General features: G+C 43.7%; 1 protein-coding gene across 1 annotated transcript in view; it reads left to right on the top strand.

Annotated features, from left to right (window-relative positions):
- GRK5 (G protein-coupled receptor kinase 5) overlaps positions 1 to 24,832 on the top strand; it is a 167,995-nt gene extending 143,163 nt beyond the window's left edge. Inside the window, exons 7-16 of the mRNA XM_080620760.1 lie at positions 2,190 to 2,253; positions 3,335 to 3,475; positions 4,583 to 4,773; positions 9,317 to 9,354; positions 10,146 to 10,235; positions 11,421 to 11,629; positions 20,249 to 20,386; positions 22,811 to 22,948; positions 23,776 to 23,907; positions 24,635 to 24,832. Of these exons, the coding sequence (XP_080476886.1) occupies positions 2,190 to 2,253; positions 3,335 to 3,475; positions 4,583 to 4,773; positions 9,317 to 9,354; positions 10,146 to 10,235; positions 11,421 to 11,629; positions 20,249 to 20,386; positions 22,811 to 22,948; positions 23,776 to 23,907; positions 24,635 to 24,733 (1,240 nt within the window). The 3' untranslated portion in view covers positions 24,734 to 24,832. The remainder of the gene's footprint in view (positions 1 to 2,189; positions 2,254 to 3,334; positions 3,476 to 4,582; positions 4,774 to 9,316; positions 9,355 to 10,145; positions 10,236 to 11,420; positions 11,630 to 20,248; positions 20,387 to 22,810; positions 22,949 to 23,775; positions 23,908 to 24,634) is intronic.
- Positions 24,833 to 25,049: the final 217 nt, after the last annotated feature.

Here is a 25,049-nt window from a genome sequence, read left to right as displayed (position 1 = left end):
TTGGCTTCTAAAGTTCAAGTGTTTGCCCATTTTAATGCTGTCAGCTACATTAGGCACATCAATATTAAAGTACATTCAGAAACTTCAGTTGTCTTTCTGTTTAGCTGTGCTCTGAATATGGTGACTTATTTGCTTGGACCAGTTATCATTATTATTAAATCACTGTAAACAGAAAAAATGCATCATATAGGTCCTCACACCGTATTTATTGGCTAGACATTTCTGAGCACATTTAATAACCAGGCAGCCTTAGTGGGTGTTAATTTGCAAGGAAAGGGGCCTTTGCCTGCTCCTTGTTGGGAGGGCTGTAACAGATGTACACTGCTGGGTAGCAGTGACCTTGAGTTGAGAGAAGCCCCAGGTTCCACAAATGGATTTAATTATGGCAGATGAGTTAGGGCCAGATCCGTGAGTGGTGTGTATCAGCGTGGTGCCTCGGAGATCAAAGGAGCTGTGCCAGTTCCTCTCCCTGGAAAGCTGCAAAGCTGCTGCACAAGAGGGAAAGGGAAGCGGTGGGCAGAGGGGAGAGCCGTTTCATGCCAAGACATGCTCCACATGCCATCTTTACTGAGTCCAGCATTCACTCTTCCATTTCAATTAAAAAAACATCAGATGATTCATCCTTAGCCAGGCTATTTCCTATCTACTTTCACATTTGGGATAAGGAATTTTCTGAAATGCTTTGAGGATTATTACTTTTTCCATTCCCCCAGCAAGTGTGACAAGCTATCGGATATGCCTGGCTTAAGAAGCTGGGAGACCTGTTTTTAGGATTAGCAAAAAGCTGTTAGTAGCTCCTTCTGACAGCCTGCTGGCTCCAATGGAGGAGTCATACAGTCCATTTATTCCAGAGACATTGCTGAGCATGTAGTTATCACTGCTAATCGTTGCTTTTAACCCCAATAGCATTTGCAGTATCCTCACAGAAGCCTGAAAATAGCATCTCTCTCTCTTCTAGTTTTGGCCTTCTGTGTGTTTTTTCTTCCCCTACTTTTAAAAACAATAATGAGCATAAATGAAACGATTCACTTTAGCATTTATTCCTTATTGTCATCAACCTCATCACTGCTGTTGTGGGCACAGCCACATTATTGTGCTCCCTCTGCCGGCTGGCTGCCCGCCAGAGGGAAACGGAGCTGGTAGGGATATCCATATCAACCACTAACGTGCTTGTAAAGCTTCAGTGGTGGAATGGTGGGGTTCTTCTTCTGTCACATTATAAAGCTTTTATGGTAACAAAGTGTAAGTTAGATGTAGGGCTGGAGCCATTTTGGTAAGGCAGGATTTAGTGGGAACCTGGTTAGGTCTTATAGTTCATGTCCAGTGAGCGCTCTGCCCTCAGAAGGAAAGACTTATTTAATCCTTAATTTGTCCCTCTAAAGGAAAGAGATGCTTCTCCTCCCTTCTCACCCATGATGCTCTCCCAGGAGGCAGGTACCCCAGGCAGGGCCAGACTGGCTTGGACCTTGGCTTCCTGCTCTCCCGTCCTGCGAATGGTACCTAAGCCCACCTCTCTGGTCCCTGGGATTGTTTCTTTCCTTGTTTCACATAATTTTCCTGTTTTCTTTAAGGTCAAGACATCAGAAATCTTTTCTGGTGGATTGAATTCTGTATCTCTTTTTCTCCATCCCTAGAAGTGTTCAAGGCCAGGTTGGATGGGGCTTGGAGCAACCTGGTCTAGTAGAAGATGCCCCTGCCCATGGCAGGAGGTTGGAACTGGATGAGCTTTAAGGTCTCTTCAAACCCAAACCATTCTAAGGTTCTATGACCTTGAAGACCAAGCAAAGTCATAAAGTGTTAGCCCGTCCTATGCCTCATAAGAATTAATATGTTATTGGAAGCTCCCAGGCCTCCTCTTTGCTTAGCAAAGGCCAAACCTATATCACAGAGATACAGAACCCTCCTTGGTCCTAAGATGCTTGTACAAATCATACTGATGACTCACTAATGTGTTGTATTTTATTACAGCTTAATATGTTGGAATTGAAAAGTTCAAGCCATACATAGCATTGAAGTAATGGAATTACATAATTATATATTATATTCTATAATAGGATTACCCTGAAACAATTTGATTATCTAATATTTATGTCTTTTGCTTTTTCAAAGTATGCTCTGAAATAAATAAATCATGGAGAGTGCATTAAATGTGTTGTCTTCTTTTTTTTCTGTATTTCCTTTTCTTCCAGGCAACCAGTAACAAAAAACACATTTCGACAGTACAGGGTACTGGGGAAAGGCGGCTTTGGGGAGGTGAGTAGGTCTGAAAGCTTCTCCTGAAGAGTGTTTCTTACTTTTCAGGCACTGCAGGCCACAGCAGCCTGATATCTGCAAGGATGCTGGGGAGGGACTCTTCATCAGGGACTGCAGTGACAGGACAAGGGGTAACGGGTTCAAACTGAAACAGGGGAAGTTTAGATTGGATCTAAGGAAGAAATTCTTTACTGAGAGGGTGGTGAGGCACTGGAATGGGTTGCCCAGGGAAGCTGTGAATGCTCCATCCTTGGCGGTGTTCAAGGCCAGGTTGGATGAGGCCTTGGGTGACATGGTTTAGTGTGAGGTGTCCCTGCCCATGGCAGGGGGGTTGGAACTGGATGATCTTAAGGTCCTTGCCAACCCTAACTATTCTATGATTCTATGAGGCTGATTTTCATGAAGTGCCAAAAGCTTTACTTAACCTCTCATGACAAGAGGCAAACTGAAACAGGGGAAGTTCAGGTTAGATACAAGGAAGAAGTTCTTTACTGTGAGGCTGGTGAGGCATTGGAACGGGTTGCCCAAAGAAGTGGCAAATGCTCCATCCCTGGCAGTGTTCAAGGCCGGGTTCGACAGAGCCTTGGGTGACGTGATCTGGTGTGAGGTGTCCCTGCCCATGGCAGGGGTTGGAACTGGATGATCTTAAGGTCCTTTCCAACCCAAACCATTCCATGATTCTATGGCACTGTCATCCCAAAAGAACGCTTTTGAGAACTATTCCGTATTCGACTAACAGTGGAATGAGGGGCACACCCTTATTTGTGTTCTAACTGATGGCTGGGCAGCAAGAGTCAGAGGAGGGGTGGACAGGCTTTAGCTGAGCAGATTACAATCTGCGCAGACAAAAGGAGGTGGGATAGGAAGCAGGCGGAGGAAAGTGGAATAATGAAACCAGTATTACACAGCAGGGTTGGAAACAGTAGTCGGTTCCCCAGCTGCCCCCGCCTGTGCCTTATTCGCTGTGCCGCCGTCTCTAACCTTAAAAGGACTCGCTGGGATCAGCTCATGAGGAGTAAAGTGCAACCCAGACGCAGCGTTTGCTTCGAATTACCCAGCAATTGTTCTCTTTAATTCGCAGGTCTGCGCTTGCCAAGTGCGAGCGACAGGGAAGATGTACGCCTGCAAGAGATTAGAGAAGAAGAGAATAAAGAAGAGGAAAGGCGAATCCATGGCGCTAAATGAAAAGCAGATTTTGGAAAAAGTCAATAGTCAGTTTGTAGTGAGTATTGAACTCCCTGGTGCTCAGCTCCCTGCTCACCTGCTGAGCACTGCTCTTGTTGAACCCAATGCCTCCTCCAACTCCTACAACAGGGAAGGTGCCAGAAGGTGATTCCCTTTGCTTTGTACCTTCGTCCTGCTCCATGCACCTTTGCCAAGTCTCATTTTAGTCTTTGGTCTGCGCAAAACGCACCAACCAAGGTGCCTGTTCCTGCCATGGGAATGATGCATTTTGCAGCCTTGACTTGCATCAGGGCTGCATCAGCTGAGCTATTTTTATCCAGCGTGATTACCTGAATTCCCAGCTTCTGGGAGAGAAGAGCTTGGAGGAGACTGAAGGATATTCAAACCAAATAGATGAGAAGAGATTGGCTAGTAACCAGTGACGTGGAGCTGGTCTATCTGATGTAGGGCTTTCCTGACTCATGCCAGCTTTTGTGTCTCTTTAAAAACTTGCCTTATAATCCAAGAAAGGTGGTGTTCTCTCAGCATCTGTCGTGTTCTTTATACTTATTTTAGGAAACGCTGTGAAAACAACAGATGCAAGATGTTTATTTACCTCTGGCAGAAGCAAAGATGATGGCACGTACTTAAACATGATGGGTAGCTTTTGGCTTGTCTGGTCATTCCTGGGGCACCTACCAGAGCAGGCTGATGCTGACCTTTATGCTTCAGTGATGGTCCATTTGACCACCACAGGACAAGGCTATCAGGGCCTTCCTGGGAACCTACTGTGATGATAGTTTTTGGACAGCTACCCAGCAAAACAGTGCAGCAGGAGGTGTAGATTCCCTTGGTTATTAAGATCCCTCTTACATGGAAAAGTATGCCTGGAATTAGTATGTTTGTCCAGCTTGTGAAGCTATCTGAGCGTTAACCGTGAGGGTTTCTGATGATGAATAGGCTGGGTTCAACGAGTTTATCTATAAAATCCTACCATGTGATTTTTCTGTCCTTCTAAAATCTATGTTTGCTATTGCAATAAGCCCCAATTCAAATTCAATTTCTTTTTTTTTCCTTTTCTGGAGGATATCTTTAATGAGAAGTTAGTGCTTTCTTCTCAGCAGCTAAATGAACTGTCACAACTATGCTACAAATGTTTTTCCAGGTCAATTTAGCCTATGCCTATGAAACAAAGGATGCATTGTGTTTAGTTCTGACCATAATGAATGGAGGTGACCTGAAGTTTCATATCTACAACATGGGAAACCCAGGCTTTGAGGAGGAAAGAGCTTTGTTTTATGCAGCAGAGATTCTTTGTGGCTTAGAAGACCTACACAGAGAAAATACTGTGTACAGGTAAGCACTCTTTAAAGTCTTACAGGATATCTTTTATGGGTATAAAAGAACTGCTTGCATCTTCCCTATTCATTGTGGTGCTATAAAGCTTAGATACCTCTGTGCTGGGGCTGAAATTTCACAGGGTACAAATTCATGATTCAGTAATCATGGAAGGAAGCAGTTGCTTCAGTAATGCATCCTGTTTAAATTGCAGAGCTAACACAAAGCTCCCCAAACCCTACCTCAGTGTGCACTGAATGACGTAAGAAAATGATGAACGTTCCTATAAAGGGACTTCATTGAGGATTCTAGTTTGTAGTTGATATGAAATGGAGATCATGCTATTCAAGGCTCTATTTTAATTAGTTGGATTGTATTGCATTAGGAGCCGCAGCACATCAGACGTGGAAAAGCCATGTCGTACCCCAGAGGGAGCACAATTAGCACAAGAGGGGGCTTGAGACACAGGGCAGGGATTCACGCTCTGGGACACGAACAAACTTGATTAGCTGGATCATGATGGTGACCATGGCATGCCAGCTGTGGAAGGAGGCATGCTTACAGCCATGCAATGGAGATGTCCTGCTGGCAGCATCCCACCCGCTGCGGGTGCAGCCAGCGGGCAGAGCACTGCCCGGCGGTGACAGCTTCGAGAAGGACAAATGTCAACTTCTCAGCTTCCAGTCTGGCTTCAGCTCTATACAAGCCTTTTTCCAGGGCATCACATGGTTTACTTGCTGGAAAAGCAGGGTGGTTGCAGACAGAGTTCTTGTGACTCCATGAGGATTTATTTTTTCCTAATCAAAGACCAATGGAGTTGTAAACAACGCTGAATGTTTGCCTTCATCATCCCAGCTTGTGAAATCATTACTGCTGGCATTCACAGCAGAAGAGGTCCTATAGATTGATGAAAGAACTTCCAAGGGCAATGATTAACAATGATATGTTATTTTCAAGAACCAAGCCGCACTTTAAATCATTCGAAATGCCCATGTGTAATAAGCATTACGCATATGCTTGTATACATAGGAATTACAATATTGTTGTTCCTTGGAGGAGATCTGTAGCAAACTGCTACTTGGTTGCCTCAGTGTGACTCAGGTCTTGCTAGCTGGCATAAAGAGAGCAGACAGATAACATGCTGACTGTGTTGGTGCTGGCCCAAGAAGGACATATTTTTTCCCCCAAGGAGCAAAATGGAATTAAGTGTTTAATGTCAATTGAAAAATCAAATAATGAATGATGTGTCTGGCCTCCCTCTTCTTTAAAAACCATCCTACCACATTCAGAAAAGTTTTAGGAGGCATTATAGTATTTCTTTAAGAAGTTCTAGATCACAAGCGTGCTTTATTGTTGAAAATGAGCGGTACATTCATAACCTGGCTGATGAAATGCCATACTAATGCTGCTTTCTAATAAAGCAAATCAGATCTGGCCACCTAAAATAGAAGATGACTCTGAGGGAAGCGGCATCCTACTTCCTTAAGCAATTGTTTTCATGTTACTCTTGAAAGAGTTGCTAGTTTACACCTCAGCTGCCACATTCATTTTAGTGATGAAGGATGTTATATCCTTGTAGGTGACATTTTCCAGCAGTATTCTGGGAGCATCTGCAGAGACCCCTAATTCATAATACCGCAGCATGTTTTGGGACCAGTGAGAAGTGCTATATAGGTCAATAAAATATAGCAGCTAAATGTTACCACTTCCTCAAGGTGAATAATTCATTGCAAAACACTTATTCCTCCAACTTAATTTCATTTGCTATGAACAAAATGCTACTGACTAAATCACAGCATCGGAAAACACATCCCCATCTCACGGGCCGGTGACGCACACTGCGGATGTGACCCGAGAGAACAACCAGGCTCAGAGTTAGATTTATCTGATGCAGATTTCCCTTTGCCAAATGAGGTGCGTTGGTGACATTTCTCAACTGCATCACATTGGTAAAGGTCAATGGGTCGATTGTTCATGGAATGCAAACATAAAAAGCTGATGGTTCTCTTAAAATTATTATTAAATAAAATATATATAATGATATATATATGACGATATATATAATGACATATATGATATATGACGATATATATAATGCTATATTTTGTATCACTGGATGAATATATACATGTATTTTATATCATTATATTAATGTTGTTATACACAATGTTTATATATAACATGATATATATATTTATATATAAATTATATATACACATATGTACTATAGCTGTGCCTGGAAGCTTCAGTCAGCATCAAGACTACATTGTCCTGGGCATTACACAAATATACAGTAAAGCCTTGTCCACCTTGATTAATTGAGTTGTTCATGCTGTCCTGTACAGCCAAATAATGTACTATCAGCTTTCTAGCATGAGCACAGTGCTGGCAGTTTGTGTTTCAGTGTATTTAGGCTAGACTAGTTTACATATGGGAAACTGTACCATTGGGAAGCAGCCTTACATGTAACTGTGTCTACCAGGGAGTTTTATTTCTCTTAGATGTTTCATACAAGAATCACATTTCTCCTTGGCATTTGGAAGGGTTGGCCATACAAAGGAAGCCAGCCTTGATACTGAGGAACCAAAAAACCTGAAAACAGAAATGACAACTGATGTCTGGGGGGGAAGGCAAGCCTGCTTTAATTGGCCACAGTTACAGCTTGAAGTGGGACTAATAACTGCTGGAGCAGAAGATGAAGTAACTAATGAAGTCTGGGTTCTTCAAGGAAATAGTTCTTGAGGGATTTGGAATAAATTCTTAAAAATAAATAGGAAATGCCCTCCACTGTGTTGCTCCAGCACTGGAAACCTTCTGATAGGCAGGGAAAGCCACGGCGGTATGTTAAACTAAATCACAGCATTCGGCTGCCCTTCAGATGTTTTGGTATTGTTTATTTGAAAAGTAGGCTTGGTACCAGTGGGCACTCGGTGAAGTTTATCTTGAGAGGTCAAGAGGGTCTGGAGCAAGCAAGAAGAGAAGATTGTTCCCATTCTTTATGTTCTTGCTTGAAATAATAAATAAAAGTGAGGCAAGTTTGGAAATTTCAATCTCAGCATTGTGAAAACTATAAAACATCCCTCTCCATTCGTGGGGAAATTCATGACACCGGAGTGCAACAGCTTGAAACTCCAGGCGGGCTCCTGCACAGGCTCTGTGCAGTGCACTGATGTCCTGGTGCGAGGGTTTCTCTTGTACAGCCCCCTCTCTTTGCTCTTTGAAAAGAAATGTGTCTTGCTGGGAAGCTAACAGAATCAAGCTGGTTCACAAATGCAAGGAGGCCTTAGAAAAGGATGAGGCCAAGCACTTCTTGGATTTGCACCAGGCTAAACGCTCTGTTTCAGTAGGAGTCAACCAGATAAAAGTCAGGGCATGATGTTGTGAATTGCAGCAATACATTTTTTGCCTGCCTCACTCAGCAGTGCTGGTGCCTTCTTCAGGCTCCTGAGCCAGCACAGCTTGCTCCCATCACACGTCCCTTCTGGGATGCTCCCTGCCCAGCACATCCCTATCTTCCCTCCAGCACCTCCAGCTCCCATCTCCCAGGCTGGCTTCATTCCCGCTCTGTGTTAAAAGAAAGCTGTGCCTTGTCCCTACTTAGCAGCATGGGGAAGGTGGGCTGCATCTTCCCAGCAGCCAGCAGCATCCAGGAATGGTAGCGGTGGCTGCAATGTTGTGCTCACCTCCATAGGTATGGAAACAAACCTTGGTCAAGCGAGGGGACTTGAGCATGGCTGGTCCAGGCAGCATCTAGAAGGAGCAACTGGTGAAGTGGGTTTGGTGCAGACAAACCTTTCAGAAGAATGAAGGTTCTGCCAAGACTCTGCTAAATACATGAAAACTGAGATTACATTTTTCAGACGTTTATAACTTGGCCAGATTTGGGAATTCATTTTTTCACAGAAGCAGAAAAAGGCACATCTTTGACATCAGAGTGACCGCCTTGCCAATTTTCATGGCGTTGTTCCAAAGCACATAGGCACTGGAGTTTCACTGGAGTTTGTAAGAAGAATCTTAATGTGAGCACAGCGTTCCCTTCTTTGCCCTTCATTTTCCAAACTCGATAAAATTATTACACATGTGCACAAGTGCATGTACACACATTCACTGATTTGGTTTGAGTCAGATGCCAGGCATAGAAAATTTGAGCCCAAGATATTGCTCTTTCCATTTTCATATGCAAATACAAGATTTTAATACGTTTTTCTTTTTAACAAAAGATTTTATAACAGAAAATGTTACAGAGATCTAGCAACACACAGGACTGCATGGGTTGGTTTACAGGGCTTACAGGACTGGATGCATGAGTCCATTATAGAGTGGATTAGGAACTAAAAGCTTGGCTTAGTGAAAAAATGTAACTCTGGTTTAGAAAAAGACATATGGTTTCAGTCTATCTGTGAAGTGAGTTGTAGAAAGTTGTATTGGTTTCATGAGTTCCTTGCTGTTTGAGTTGACAGTCAATTGGTTTATTACTAGTAATAAATGCACTCACACACTGTTGGATGGTTATGTTATCAAAACCAGCCTCATACCAGTAAGTACTCTCTTTCATTTTCAGAGATTTGAAGCCAGAAAATATCCTGCTAGATGATTATGGTAAGTCTCAGAGGTTTACAGAGATGCTTTCATTTTAAAGTAGATTAGGTTAGTTTTAGGGTATATACTGTACAAAGACAATGCTCTGAAGTGACTAAGAGGCTCAGCACATGCTAATACTCCTGTCTTGGGTGGGTGGAGTGCTGGAGCTCACTGCATGGATGGAAGGAAGCAGGGTTTGTTCTCAGAGCACAGCTTTGCTGGAGGTGTCTGCCTTCTTTCATTGTTGTTCCATCCTTACTGTTGCAAGGCTGACACCACACAAAGGAAGTTGTAATTTCTAAATCTGTGCTTCCCACTCCATTTACAGAAGTACTTTCATCCTCTGCTGAGCCAACTCTCGCTTTATGCAGACCCAGGTACCCATTTGGTCTGAAGGGAGCGATAATTGAATCTCACGATGACTTGCAGACCAGATGTAGCCCCTTCAGCCATCAGAGAGCTACAGAATTATGTCAGCCCATCCACCCCCAGTGATCAGTTCAAGATACTTCCCTCCAGCCTGCTTCCCATCGCCTTTTTTCTGTTGTTGGTTTTAAAATACCTCACACAATCCACTCTAGTCTGTAGCCTCACTGTTAAAATTCATTTCACTGCATTGTAATTCCCTTAATCATTCCTCCTGTCCTTATCAATGAAACTGGTCCAATTCAGCAATTGAAAACACTCTTTTCTTGAAATGTCTGAAAAGTCAATTGCAAGGGTATTGTAGCAATAATATCAGTTGTAGTTTTGGCCTAATTTGGGTCATATATCTACTTTATGTTGTTTTGTTTCTTTTTTCCTTCCAGGCCATATTAGAATATCTGATTTGGGTCTAGCTGTTAAAATCCCTGAGGGTGAATCAATCCGTGGAAGAGTAGGAACAGTAGGGTATATGGGTAAGTCTTTAGTAGCTCATCTTTTGGTAATTTGCCGAGATTACTTGAGTTTTGGAGATCTTTCTGCCATGTAAAAGATTCACACTCAGCTGTGTCTGGGTTGCTAGAAGTGGGCAAAAGGATGGACCACAGCAGCTCTTAATGAGATGGGTCTACAATCTTAAATCAGTAAAGAAAGTAGAAAGGGGAGATAACAACTGAGATTATAGTGGTTGTACTGTAGTTTTATTTTAGTTGGGCTATGTGCTAAAATGGAGGTTTATTTCTAGTTGCTGTTTTGTATAATAGTTAAAATGCATGTTTATTATAATATGGGTAAGTCTGCACCTATGGTCATCTTGACCAAGGTCATCTTGAGTCTTCCCCTGCATGCAGGGGACGCTGTGCAAAGGGAGATTAGAGATGTGTACATGGGTAAAAAACACACTCTCTGATTTAACTAGATCTGGTTTCTAATATTCAATGTAATTATTTGCATTCATTCTGTGGGTGGGCATATTTCTTGGAATGAAAATTATTCATGCTTTTGACTAAATGGAAACTAGCTGATATGAGCCACTGCTGCAGCATATGGAGACTTGAATGAAAGCAGGCAAATCAGTTGTCATCTCTAACTTTTGTTATCTCAGTTTAAGTTTGTGTGCACACTAAGACTCTGTGCTTGTGAGCACATGGGTATGTGTGCATACAGAAGTGAGGATGCCTGCAACACAGTGCCTGTAGAGCCAAAGCACGCTGGATGGTTGCAACACAAAATAAATGGATTTGTTTTTTGAATGGGGAAAAAATAAGTTGTAAATTAACCGAAAAGACAGAACTTGCATTTGAAGAAATGTCACTGTTGTTTACAGGATGCGTGTTTGCATGTCATTCCTTCCCTAAATGGAGAAATCTGGAAGGATTCTTAAGATTAGGCTTCTGCTTAATACTTAGCTTCAACTTCTTTATTGTTGTTTTAACTGGTCTGACTTAGTAGACAGGTCAGAAGACAGCACTCACATGGCATGGAGCACGTAGAGAAAAAACATGGCATGTAGCATGCTGCATTTTCTGTAATGCCATCAACAGCAGCCACTCTCTGTGCATGTGTATTCAGTCACCAGAATGGAACTTATAGAAATGTAAGGGGGTTTTGCCTACGTGAATATCAGTCATTTCCACAAGAGATATCTTTCTCCTCCACAGCTCCTGAAGTGTTGAACAACCAGAGATACACACTCAGCCCTGACTACTGGGGGCTAGGCTGTCTCATTTATGAAATGATTGCTGGGCAATCACCATTCCGTGGAAGGAAAGAGAAGGTGAAGAGGGAAGAAGTGGACAGGAGAGTGCTGGAGACAGAAGAGGTGTACTCCCATAAGTTTTCTGAGGAGGCCAAGTCCATCTGTAAAATGGTAAGAGGCTTGAAGGGCCAGTGTGGCAGCTTCATTAGCAAGCTGTATCTGATGGTCTGAGTGGTAACACAGTACCATAGATGGGCTGCAGAGACAAGGACTAACGAAGCTCATCTGTTGATGGGATGACTGCATTCTCTATTCATTCAAATTGTGTTTATTTGGGCTTGCTTCTCCATGAGATTCATCACGGTCATCTTGAGTCCTCTCCAAAGGTTTATGGTCAAGGGAGCGGTATCTATTCTCATGAGACTTTGAATGTTAGTTTGCAGTCAAGAATGCTTTTCTGTCTTTTATAATCTTGGAGAAAAAAATAAAAAGGACTTGATGATGCAAGACTCTGATTGTCTCCTGCAAGGAACTGAAAACCCCATGCTTCCATTGTCTTTGGTGAGAGCTGGGGGTAAGCAGGACAAAGATTATGCAATGAAATTATTGTGACTCTCAAATGTTGTCCCACCCCATCTCACTAACTTTTTAGCAGCTTTTCCCCCGGGGTGCCAGGGTATCCAGCTTTTTTAATACTGTTGAGCTGTCCTTTAAAATGTTTTCTCACTCTTTCAGCTGGGAGTCGTTTTCGTAGCACAATAGCCATGTCTGACAATGGAAATCCTCAAACCCTCTGAGAACTCTCAAAGCTGTGTCTGAATTCATCAACGTCTTGTCAACAACCATCTTCAGAAAGCTGCATTGTAATTTGGAAAGGGATGTGGCCTTTTTCTTGATGTTGTTTGCTAAAGAGTGAAGTCTCCTTTGGAGACAGTGACATATCTGTGTATGCTGTTAGGGAGAGAATGAAGGGAAAGAAAGGTCAACAAATAGGTAGTGAGAGTTTCACCAGTATCTTGTGCAACAGGCAAGCAGACTGCAGATCAACAACATTTCTGGTTGGCTGGCTTCACAAAAAGACGCTGAAGTCTCCTTGCAAAATAATAGTGGTAGCATTGCCAAGTATCATGCCTGGAAGTCATTAACTCACAGTGCACCAACTTAGTGCTGAATCCCCAGGGTAGTAATTAACTGACATCACTCTTGATAGATACTCTAGGCCATTCACTGCCCTTAATCTGCGATGCAGAGCCCCCACTGAAATCAGTGTGGGAGGATCTAGGACAGCCACAGGCTCTTACAGCCCATTGCATGTGCTCAAACAGCTTGCTGTCGCTGTTCTAGTAGCGTCTCAACTCCCACCAGGTGAGGAACAGCATCTGATGGAGTGGCAGAGTTTGTGCGTGTCCTGTTGTTAGCATGAAATGAAAATGTTGTGAGGCAAAAATTACACTCCTGTTGCTTGTTCTGTAGTTAATTGCAGGCATGAGGCATAATAGAATGAAAGTATACTTCAAAAATAATCAACTTAAAGCTCAGGAGAATTAAATGTAGCATCGATGGGATAGTGCTGGAGATGTCCCAGCACTCTGAAGGGACTAGACAATGAAAGTCATTATGTTATAGTGGTCATTTTCATCTTCAAGCCATAAAGCCCTCGTTTCTGAGAGTCAGGGACCTCAGGAAGTTGTCAGGTTCAGTCCCTTGCCTCAGGGAAGCATGAACTATATGTAAATCATTCCTGACAACTTGATCGTTACTGCTTCACTGTCCAATCATGTGACATATTTATTTATTGTGGTTTTCCATCCAGAAGTCATTTATCAAATGCTAGCTTTAAAAATCCGTGATTCAAATATATTTTCTCAAGTTCTCTTTGCTCTTTATATTGAAAAAAGCAGAACTTTGTTCCTTATTACCAGCATCTTAACAAGGAATCAAAAAAGTAATCATTAAGTACCCATTATATTTGCGAAATGAAGCATAAAGTTGCAATACATAAATCGAACTTGAGCCTTCACAAAGATCCAACACAAAAGGCTTTCCCATAGTGAACTCTTCAGGGCAGGAGTAAGAAGCAGCATGTTTTCCACCATGTTGCCTAACCTTCTCTTCAAAGCTTTGTCCATAAGCTAACAGCATCGCCACCAGGAAATGTATTATCTTTATTCCTTTAGTCATATGAAAACCCTTTAGTGTCACCCCATGTCAGCCTTCCTGGCCTGGATGGTTATGCCCTTTGCATTTTTGCAGGCGCATATCATAGCTCCCATTAATCATTATCCATCCCGTATTTCTACGTTTCATTTTGTAAGTAATTTCCCATAAATCAGACCTCATTTTGGACTGCAACAGAGATGAATAACAAATAATTAGGAACAGGGGCAGCTGGCTTTCTGGGAAGCTCCCCAACCCATAGTTCCCATATAACATAACTGCTTCATGGTGTGTTTTTTCTGTGAAAAAGTCCAATCTTTCTAGGAAATGCTCCCTGTTTGTTGTTGTTGTGTCTTCTACTTCATTGATGTACGTGTGTGTTTTCCCTGACAAGTGCAGTCTTGCATCCAAAGATGTGACTTCAAGTCAACAATGTTGGATGGGCCCATGCTGCTGTGCTCTTCTGTCATTCTTTCAGTGTCCTGTTTGTCTGTTTCCTGCATACTGTCTTCTCTGATGCCTTTTGTTCCTGCATCTCCCATTTTACTCCACAAAAGTGATCTCTGATAGGAGGGTGCAAAGAAGACACAGCCAAATGCTTGGTCTGGTGTCCAGTGACAGGACAGGAGGCCATGGGCACAAACTGAAACACATGAGGGTCCCTCTGAACATCAGGAACCACTTTTCCATGGTGAGGGTAGTCAAATACTGGAACAAGTTGGAACTGGATGATCGTAAGGTCCTTTCCAACCCTAACTATTCTATGATTCTATGATTCGAAGTTGCCCAGAGAGACTGTGGAGTCTCCATACTTGGAGGTATCCAAACCCCAACTGGACATGGCGTTGAGCAACATGCTCTTGATGACTCTGCTTTGAACAGAGAGATTTGACTAGACATCTCCAGAGGCACCTTCCAGCCTCAGCTGTTCTGTGATTCTGATCTCTATTCCCTCCCCAAAGTGCCTCCTCAGCCAACCTAAAGATGATGGATTCTTTTTCTCCCTAAACGCAATGTTTTCTCTTCCTCACCACCAGAAACTCTTTCATCATGCTGCTACTCCTCCTGCTTTCATCCCTGGAAACCAACTTGTTCACACATTATAACACCTTAAAGTTTATCAGCACTGCCTGAGAATAACTGTCCTTTCATCTATCTTGAGAGGCACCTCACACACATCAAGGTGGTCTTCAAATGATTATCATTGCTATTGTTACTGCTAATTATAATAATAACCCTGAGTAGTACGCCTTCGCAATAAGATTGTCACCCATGCCTGAGAGTTTTGACTTTTCAGTTGGCCAGATTGGGCTGTGATTTCATAAGCATAAGCAGTGCAATATACAGCCATTCTAGCATCTTCAGTTCCCACACCACTGTCTTGTCTCATTTGGTAATTGAGAGATGACCATAGAACTTTTCTGTTCTCTAAAATATGTTAAAAATAGTATGTTTACTTCTTTTTAAGGGTTGACATTTAACTGGTGATCCCTTAAACTATTTGATCATCTGGGTCAATGGAAGTGGTTTTACCATTCCCCCTCTCTCCTTTCATGAGCAGAAATGTTTTGCACCCTTACCCTAGAAAACATTTCCCTTATTTCTATAATATTAAGACTAACATCTTTGGACTTGGGGTTATTTGTTAGATGGTATGATCTGGATATGAACTGACTGATCACATGAAGATAAATAAAGCAGCACTTTGGGGACTGTTGGCTGTTTTTAGCCATCCTCACAACAGTTGTTTCTGTTTGTAAAGGAAGCAAAACAAAGTTGTGGAAAAAAAGGCTCAGACATTGCAGAGTTTGAATCCCCAGAGGGGAACAAATGAATGACATGAGACTATCAGAGAGTTCTTCATACCAGGAGAAAAGATCTTAATGTAACTTGACCGCTGCTAATCAAGACATTTCTTTGAAAGTCCCATTCTAGTTATGCTTTGCCCATAACTCTGTAGACTGAATCCTGCCCTCATTTACACATCTCCAGTGTCATCTGGAGCCTTTGTTACCAGAACATAAAGCTCTGCTGCTTGATATCAACTTCATGCATGGTTGGATGCCATGAGCCATCTTCAGGTCTGAAGTTCTGTGAATTCCCATAGGCTTTGGCTGGGTCTTACATTTGTTTGGGTCATTTGCACTGCAGTCCCAAAAGGGCTTCTCATCAGCCTGATGTAGCTGGTTTTGTTCTGCTCTTTATTCATATTAAATACGTCCTTTTAAATGGAATTAAACAAAAGTGTAGAGATGACTCAGGACATACTGATGTTATCTCAGTTTTCGTTTCCTGAGCAGATTCCCAAATGGGATGCATATTTCAGGCTATTACACAGGTTTACTATTGCAGAAAGCTGCTGGGGCTGCAGGAAATGGTTCAAGACTCATTATTCCTTGAAGAAAGGAAGAACTATTTCTTCTCGAAAAATATTCTAGTCCTTGCTATCTCTTGATATCCATTACAGAAGCCAGGAGAAGTGTCTGGTTTCACCTGTTGCCATCTCTAGAGCTGTCTGCAGCTACAGCTGAACAAATTCCATTAATTTCTTACTTTCTTCTCCATTGGGACTCTCCTCAAGAGGCAGGCACTGCTCCCCAGCAGCAGGGCTTTGCAGGAGAATCATCTCCTTTCTGTGATCTTTCAGTCCCAGCCTATTCCCAGTGGCCTGCTTCCTTTTGTGTCTTTCAGCCATCCATGACCAACTGCATTCACACTCCAGAGACTTCCATCTTGAAGCTGAGGTTACTGAATATTCCCTTGTTTATCACGGAGGAGCCCAAGAATTCCCAGACTGCCTTTTTCTATCCTCAACTACCCTATCGTCTGACCACAAACTCCAACCAACTTCTAACATTCACAGCCTGACGAGGGTAAATTCCCAGATTACCTTGGTCTTCCCAGTTAATCCGGAGGCAGGAGAATTACTGGCTACACAGATGGATGGTAAAGTCACCCCCCTTCTTCCCTTCACAGCTGACTTGTAGAGCAGAAACTCAGAGGTGTCCTTTATCATCTACAGGCAAGCCCAGATCTACCCCTTTCTACTACAACCTGCTCCTCAACGTCACTGTTCCCAAAAGCTTCAGGGTATCACTTCCAAAAGTGATGCCTTTTACTATCCAAGTCAGAGACATGGGTAGTAAAAGTGGTTCTTCTGCCTTCATATTCTTCTTTTCACTTCAGGAAAGTCTTCTCAACATGAGAATAGAAGATCAAAAGAGCTTTTGTCTTCTCTGCCCATTCACAACAGAGCAAACCAGATCTTGACTGGAAATTCCAAAGCAATCTTCTTCACATAGGCTAAATCCATATGCCTGTTGGGATTAAAAAGAAACAAAACAAACCCAAACCCTCTAAAATCCCACAACAAGAAACCTTGCATCAACACCATGAGAGCTTGAAGTCTCATGCAAGGATTTGAAAGCAAAACATCCCTCTTTTCTGGGAAACTAAGCTTGAGAGAAGCGCCCAAGACAGGTCTTTTCCTATCAGCTGGACAAGTATGGTGCTGTACCACATGAACCTATGTGCTCAGAGGACAGAAAGGCATAGAGATGTTTCTTCAAGTCTTTCTCAGTCTCAGCCAGTCATGGTGACCAGTCAGAGCAGATGTCACCGCCTAGACCGCAGCAGAAGCAGAAGAAACTGTGAGGAAGAAAGGGATGTTGCTGTCTGGAAACTTGAACGTTCTGTTATAGCCAGAACCATTCACTTTTGCCCCATCCCTCGATCCATACAGTCTCCTCTGGCTATTGCTGCTGCTACTGCTGAGGCAGAAAGAGCTGAGCAGAAAACTCTTATGTCTCACAAATCCCTTCACCACCTCTTCTGGCTGCTTGGCCTCTGCCACTGCAGCTTGCTCAGGACTGGCTGGAGAGTGATCAATGCACACATGGGGCACACTGATCGCCAAAGCCGTTTGCTGTCTCAGGCTGGAAATGAGGCCCCTAGCAAACAGAATGCAGAACTGAGGAGGCTGTGGAAGCCCGATAAGAAAACCACTGATGCCCAGGGGGTGGCAGAGCATTCAGAGAAGCCTAAAGAGCTGTGACCCCGTAAACCCGTGATACGGACAAGAAAGCTCAGCTTTAGCCAGACACCAGAGGAAAAATCACCAACCTCACATTAGCAACAAGCAGTTGTTGCAAGGTTTCTGCTCGTTGAGATGATGTGGCTGAGAGAGCAACAAAACCAGAGGGTACTGAGGCATATCCTGAGCTGGAAAGCCTAAAACCAATCCTTGGCAGGGAAGGTGCCTGGCTCCCTGCTCCCAGCCTCCTGCAGTGCTGCACCTGGTTGTCTACTTGATCTCCTGCAACACTTCTTTTCCTCTCCCACCCTCCCAGAGCTATTTGCCTCCTGCTTTCCTAATTGAGCCCCAGCCAGGTGCTGCATGGTACAGCTCCTTGTGCTCACTGCCCTGGCTATCAGGTACACTGGTAAGATCTCTAGGGATTTGTCCAGGGGGGCTCCCATGGGCTCAGAGGAACAAGACAAAGAGGAAACAGCCTCAAGCTGCACCAGGGGAGGTTTAGGCTGGATATTAGGAACAATTTATTCACCAAAAGGGGTGTTAAGCATTGGAACAGGCTGCCCAGGGAAGTGGTGGAATCATTGTCCCTGGAAGTATTCAAAACCGTGTAGATGAGGCCCTCAATGACATGGGTTAGTGGTGGCCTTGGCAGTGCTGGGGAACGGTTGGACTTGATGATCTTAAAGGTCTTTTCCAACCGAGTTGATTCTACGAGTCTATAACGCAAACCACCCCATGTCCTGCATGGGCACGGGGAGGCATTCCCAGCGAGTTTTGCTAATCCTTTCAGTGCGATTGGTCTGCACAGCCCACCTGGGGAGACAGTGAAGGGAGATCGCTGCTTTTGAGCTCCGGTTCGGAGCAGCAAAGCTGCAGACGGAAGAGGACGTGTGCCGTGAACCTTTCCGACCGCCGGGCACCGGTCCCCTCCTGCCCCAGGGAGGAGCCCTCACACAGCTCCCACCCGGCTTTACCCGCCGCGCTCCATCCCCGGGGGAAGCGAACGCCTCGGTGCCGCCGGCCGTGCCCGGCCACCGCCCCGCCCCGCCCGGCCACCGCCCCGGCCCCGCCGCGCTGCCCGGTGGCTCTGCCCTTTCCTCTGCTGCCCCCCGGCGGCCCCCGGGCGCCCTGCAGCCGCGCTCCCTCCGCCGGGCCGCTCCGGGCAGCTTCTGCCGCCCCGCTGCCTGCCCCTGCCCAGCGGTGGTGGTGGGGCTGTGAGTGTCTGCCTGAAGCGTGCCCGGCTCTAGGAGGGATAGCCTGCTTATGGAAGAGGGCTGGTGTTATTTCCTCCGTGATGTTGCAGTGTAAGCATATTGTCTTTCTCCACAAGTGGAGACGCCAGCGAAGCCATCCTTGACTGTTTTCAATGCATGTTTAGTTTTCTGTTGTACCAAGGCAGATGTCATCCATCTCGTTAACCAGCAGCTGAAATCTCTGTGCACATCATGGTGAGTTCGGAGTTGTATTTTCTCTCCTCTAAGAGAGCATCTTGCAGGGTTCCTCAAAGAGCATAGAACAGTTTGGGTTGGAAGGGACCTTCAATGGTCATCTAGTCGAGCCCCCAACGATGAATGGATGGGGAAAAAAAGAAACAAATTTATGAATCTTTACTTTTCAGCATTGCCTGAAGTCAGGGATGCACTTAGAAATGTCCCTGTCCAGGTGAGGGTCCTATTGTACCAGTTATTTGCATGCTGAGTTCTGCCTCTCTTCAGTTGCTTAGATGTGATCTCTTAAGACACTGTTTTAGCCTCCTTGATTCTTTGCGTATGATTTATAAGAAGATGATAGAAGATTTGTCTACATGTTCTGTCTCCTCAGCCACCAGTGTGTGCCAGAATTGTTCTTCCATTGAAATGTTCCCTTGCAGATCAATTAGTCCATCCACACAAGATCTTCAAGACCTACAGCCCTATGTTTGTGTTCATGGACCTGCTTATCTAATAGCCCAAGGATGCTGAGTTCAGTCAGTGTCCATTGCTCCATTACAGATACCAAGGAAACAGGCAGGAAGTGCTGTAGTGGGCAGAGGTGGTGCATTGGCCTTCTCTGAAAACAAACAACACTGATGGTCACCAGTGCTGGCTCCATGGACAAAACTCCCCTTGAGTTCAGCAGAGATAAGCCCATGAGCACAATGGTTTGGTTCACTGTGACATGTGATTCAGTAGAATATACTGCAGTGGGTGGAGGGAAATACGATTCCATGGTGAAGTCATTCAACCTAAGCAACATGAGAAAATTACACTTAGGAACAGGAACAAAAACACAACTAAGAAGCACACAGGACTCAATGATATGCATCTATATATGTTATTAGGGTATGTCAGACCTCTTCTTGAAAGTGTTCACTGAAAGTCAGCAGAAGCAACAGTCTCGATTTGACTGTAAACACTTTGCAGCAGGTAATTTTCAAAGGGTTTCACCAGCACGTAGAACAGTGCACTCCGAATCCATTTCACTTGAGCCATTAACAGCAATTACAATTCCCCTCTGTACTTCCCTCTGGGCACACTCAAAACCAACTGGAGATAAAAATACCCTTGCGGAGTTCTTGCTTTTCTGACATCCTCTCCGTTCTTCTTGGCGTGTTTCAGCTCCTCACCAAGGATGTGAAGCAGCGGCTAGGATGTCAAGGGGAAGGCGCAGCAGAAGTGAAGAGGCACCCCTTTTTCAAGAGCATGAATTTCAAGCGGCTAGAAGCAGGAATGCTGGATCCTCCCTTTGTCCCTGATGTGAGTACAATAGGAAGAACTTCCAGTGGCCTCTTTCAAGAGATTTGTTTCTAAAGTATCTTCTGTCTCTGAGAGCTGTCATCACTCTTTGTATGGGTAGCTGCCCTGGGAAGATGTGATAAGCGGTAGGGCTGGAGTGGGGAGGCTGGGAGGAAGAAGAGAACTGATCTGTAGACTTGTGTATGCGGGGTGGGTGGGCTTACGTACAGGGTGGTAACCTGGGAGTTGCTTCTTTCCCACTCTACCACAGTCTTCCTGTGTGACACTGGAGACACCACTTGATCTGTTTGTGCGTCAGTTCCCAAACTTTAAACTGGGAGCCTTTGTATCCCCATATCCACAGTAGTATTGTAAGGACCGGGTGGTGCTTGGAAATCAATGAAAGCCACATGTATGCAGACAGACAGATATATATGCGAGGTGAAGCTGGAGTTACAAAGTCCAAAGCTCTATGGAACTGAGGAATGAACTGGATCATCATAAAAACAGGCATTAGTTACAGAAAGTCTGAACCAGGCTCAGATATCAAGTGTCACCTCAAGCGGAGGAGGTAGCTTGGACTTAAGACAGCATTTTGAACTTAGTGTTCTTGTGGCACGGAACCCAACATTGGGTCCTTACTCAGGTTTTCACACCCATCTTGCACATACTGAAGTCTTTGTTGCATTGGCAATGACAAAACCTTTTCCACCCTTTTGTGGTGTTGGTCTCTACCCCAGGGCAGAGTTATCTGATTATTTTCCTCCTGCAGGGCTCTCTTTCTGGCTGGATCTTCTATCCTTAAAGTTCCCATATGGTTCTAAGTAAACACTGCCATTTTAACGTATTAAGGAAAGTATCATCTTGGCAGCTCTCATTCACGTTGCTGCAAACTCCACCAAACCAAAGTGGTTTGAACGCTGCAGAAGTTTACTTTAGCTGCTCTGGTTTTGCTTTACATTTTACTATGCGGCCTTGTTATTCCTGCCAATTAGCCCGTGGTGTTACGACCTGCTTTAGTGGGAAGAAATAGGAGACAAGCTACTATTTCTTTCTGATGTAGAAAATGAGAAAATTCTGGGCTCGAATTTGGGATCCGCCAGAGTGTATTAAAAGCTCAACTGTAGCATGTAAGGCCCAGGAGGCACCTCTGATAGACATATTTGCTAAAGCAGAGGCACATAAATTTTTATGGCTATTTATTGGGAACTCAAGAGCTGCTCCTAATTTAATTTATTTGGCACTTCATCCGTAGATTTCCAAGTCTTTACTGAAGTCAGCTGAATCATCCAAAGCTATATAGCCAATGGCAGGGGCTGTAATCCAACCCACGTCTCTCCATCCTCTTCTAGACTACTCTGTGTCCACAAAAATGTTGTGGATTGCAGCTGTCAGGAATGGAGAAGGATGCTGCCTCCAGCAAATAGGACTTCTATCAGGAATCGGCTTGATTTGTTTGGTCACACTGCTCAGATAAAACACTGCATGGTTGGACCCCTGGGCTGTGCAGTCATGGTGCCGTGTATAGACAGTAGGATTCAATATGTGTTTGAGTTCAGCAGGTCAAGCTAGTCCCACAAGCCACCCCTCAAGTACTCCTGCGCATCAAAGGATAACTGTGTTGTTGATGGGAACTCTCTAGGCACGCAGATGACCACACTATGACAGGTGATGACTATTTCTGCTTTCTGTGGCTGACTGCTGGAACAGGAGCTAAAAGCAGCTTCACTGCAAAGAGTCCAGTCTCTGTCATCACAGATAATTAAGTAGTTTAAAAAGGCAAAGCCATTTGAGTATTTGTTTGAAGAAATGCAGCCAAGTTGAAGGAGTTAATAGACGTGATTCTGGACAGCTTCCAGCAGCTGAGATATTAATGAAAACAATGGAAAAATGCCAAACCTCTTCTGTTTTCTTTAGCAATTAGCATACATTCCTCTAAGCTTTTAAGCTGCAGACTCCACAGCTATCTGAGCAGAAGGAGCACTTCTGTTTGAGTTCCCTTTTCAGAGCTGTCTCCGGTGTGTCGCTCACAAGCATACTGCTTTCCTGTAGGAGCTACTCTTCAATAGAGAGGGAACTGACTACTAGAAAAGACTACTACTGGTACTACTACTAGAAAAGACTACTGAAGGATCTGATTTTTGTTTTCTTGCTCTTTCTGTCCTTTTCCCTCACCTCTTAACCGTATGCTACATGGATGACTAAAACCCACTTTGGCTTTGCTGATGCTTTTAAGGACTTCAAATGGGAAGCTTAACATGCTTAAAGCGAAGTCAGCCTTTAATGGAAACCATGCGGGCAGAGTGGGTCTAGAGAATCAGGACACGGATAGTCACTTGTTAGGCATTGTCACTTGACTGAATCTGTGAATGAAAGCACATGGTCAGACTCAGAAATATCTTTTCTCTTGCTGTCTGTCTGTATTTTCTCTTTCTGCTGAGATAGCCCAGAGCAGTATACTGCAAGGATGTGTTAGACATCGAGCAATTCTCCACAGTGAAAGGAGTTAACCTGGACCAAACAGATGATGATTTCTATTCCAAGTTTTCCACAGGATCAGTGTCTATTCCATGGCAAAATGAGGTAAGGATGTATCATAGTAAAATTACTCCAGTAAACCCCCTAACACAGATGGTTTAATAGGAGCTGTGTATTTCCATTAATACATAGCTACTGGATAACTTACCAGACTCTAATGCTTTCATAAGTTACAAATGGCCTCTTTCAAGGTCTATAGTGTACCACAGATGTCAGGTTCAGGTGACTGCGTCTGTTGGCTCTGCATTGTGTAAGTTGGCAAGGATCCTACTGTGCTTCCTTCTCCTGGGTTTCTACAGAGGTGTTTCAACAACAGCTCTCAGGAACTTCTGTGGGCTGGCTGGAAGTCCTAGTGGCTCCTCCATTGGTGATCCTGATCTCACCCTTTGTCTTGTACCTGCAGCACATCCCAGCTGCTGCAGTTGGCTCTGGACCTTCAACTGCTCCAGGGTTTCCAGATCTGGGGTTTTGTTTCTGTTTGATATCAAAACACAGCCAACAGTTGATTTCATAATCCAGCTCTGGATCAAACAGCAGATCCACTTAGGCAGAGGGGTGCTAATAGCTGGGGGTTTGTGAGTATTCCTGTCTTTACTCAATATTCTTCACAGGCCTGAAGAAAAGAACAGAAAGCTTTATGGAACAGCTTCTAAGAAAGCTGATGTGCAAACATGCAGAGCAGACTCAGCCTCTCCTTTTTATACATCCTATTTGCCTTTTATAGCCAAGAGCAGGAATTCACCTGTTAACTCTCCTAACATATCGCTCAAGCTGCTGTTCCTGATCCTGACTTTGAACAACCTGGCCCTAATGCGATACATTTAATGCAGATGTGTAATATCTTTTCTTTATTTCTTATTGTTTCCCACTAGATGATAGAAACAGAGTGTTTTAAAGAACTGAATGTATTTGGACCAAATGGTACTATTTCACCAGACCTAAACAAAAGCTACCCCCCAGAGCCGCCCAAGAAAGGATTGCTACAGAGAATATTTAAACGACAGGTAAGATATTCCATGACTAAGACATGGAAAATCCCATAGTTCACAGGTGGTACTTTATACTGCATATCCCACATTTCCCATCTACCTCGACATTTTTTTCACAGCAGAAGTTCCAGTTTTGTTCCTGAGCTTTGTTTCCAGCAGTTGAAAACTTCTTACCCAATCTCTTTTTCAGTAGTATACTGAAATGCCTTTTGAAACGGTTATATGGTTTCAATAAGTTCTTTGTGAAAGTCCTGATTTATGTTTTTAAAGAAGAGAAAAGATATATTTTGAGTGCAGTAGTCATGGCAGGAAACCAAGGCGCTAGAGAAGAGAGCAGACCAGATACTATGTGATGTACAGCTTTCATGAGGCACCACTTGCAAATCTGTATGACATTCCCAGACCAATCTGTTTCTGTAGGGTTAAAACCATACCTGAGCATTGGCAGGTTTCCTCTGTATTAGTCAGATTTAGTAGTTCCTGATGTTTAGCAGTGAATTGATTTGACTCCTGGAGCTCTAGTGAGTCTTCTTTGCTGGATTCCTCAAGAACTGCCATGGTCCTCCTGACCTAAAGAGAATATGGGTAAGAAGGTGAAGAATATTTTACATCCAAAGGCCTTCAAACAAAAATCTTGCAGTCCGGTCAATTATGTTATCACCCTAAAATGAACAGTGTTAGACTAAAAGAAAGAATGGCGTATTTGGGGAATCTAATTGTCATTGTCTTCCTCTTTCTGCAGCATCAGAACAATTCAAAGAGTTCTTCAAATTCAAAGGCCAGTTTAAATCACCACATAAATTCCAATCACGTAAGTTCAAACTCCACCGGAAGCAGCTAGTTCCAATTCAGTTTTATGAAACAACATGTTGCATCCTTCCACTATAATCTGTGGCGCTTCTATGGATGAGAGAGCCTCCACCATTGAGTGAAAAAGAAAAAGGATCTCCCACAAAGGAGATTTTCTATCCATTCCTTCCAGTGGAGCCTCGCATTTTAAGAAGAATTTTCCACTCAGGTCTGTTTTTGGAGGTGGCACTCAAGACTGTGTGAATCAAATTTGTCTCTTTAGAACATTGCAATAGAAATTCAATGAACATGACTACTTGCACGTATTTAACTAGCATCATACTAGAACTGAATTTTGTCTTTATTAT

The sequence above is a fragment of the Psittacula echo genome (genome assembly GCF_963264785.1).
Source record: "Psittacula echo genome assembly, chromosome: 6".
In the NCBI taxonomy this organism is placed as follows: domain Eukaryota; kingdom Metazoa; phylum Chordata; class Aves; order Psittaciformes; family Psittacidae; genus Psittacula; species Psittacula echo.
The sequence above is the reverse complement of the archived record's forward strand: the minus strand, read 5'-3'. Positions and strand labels throughout refer to the sequence as shown.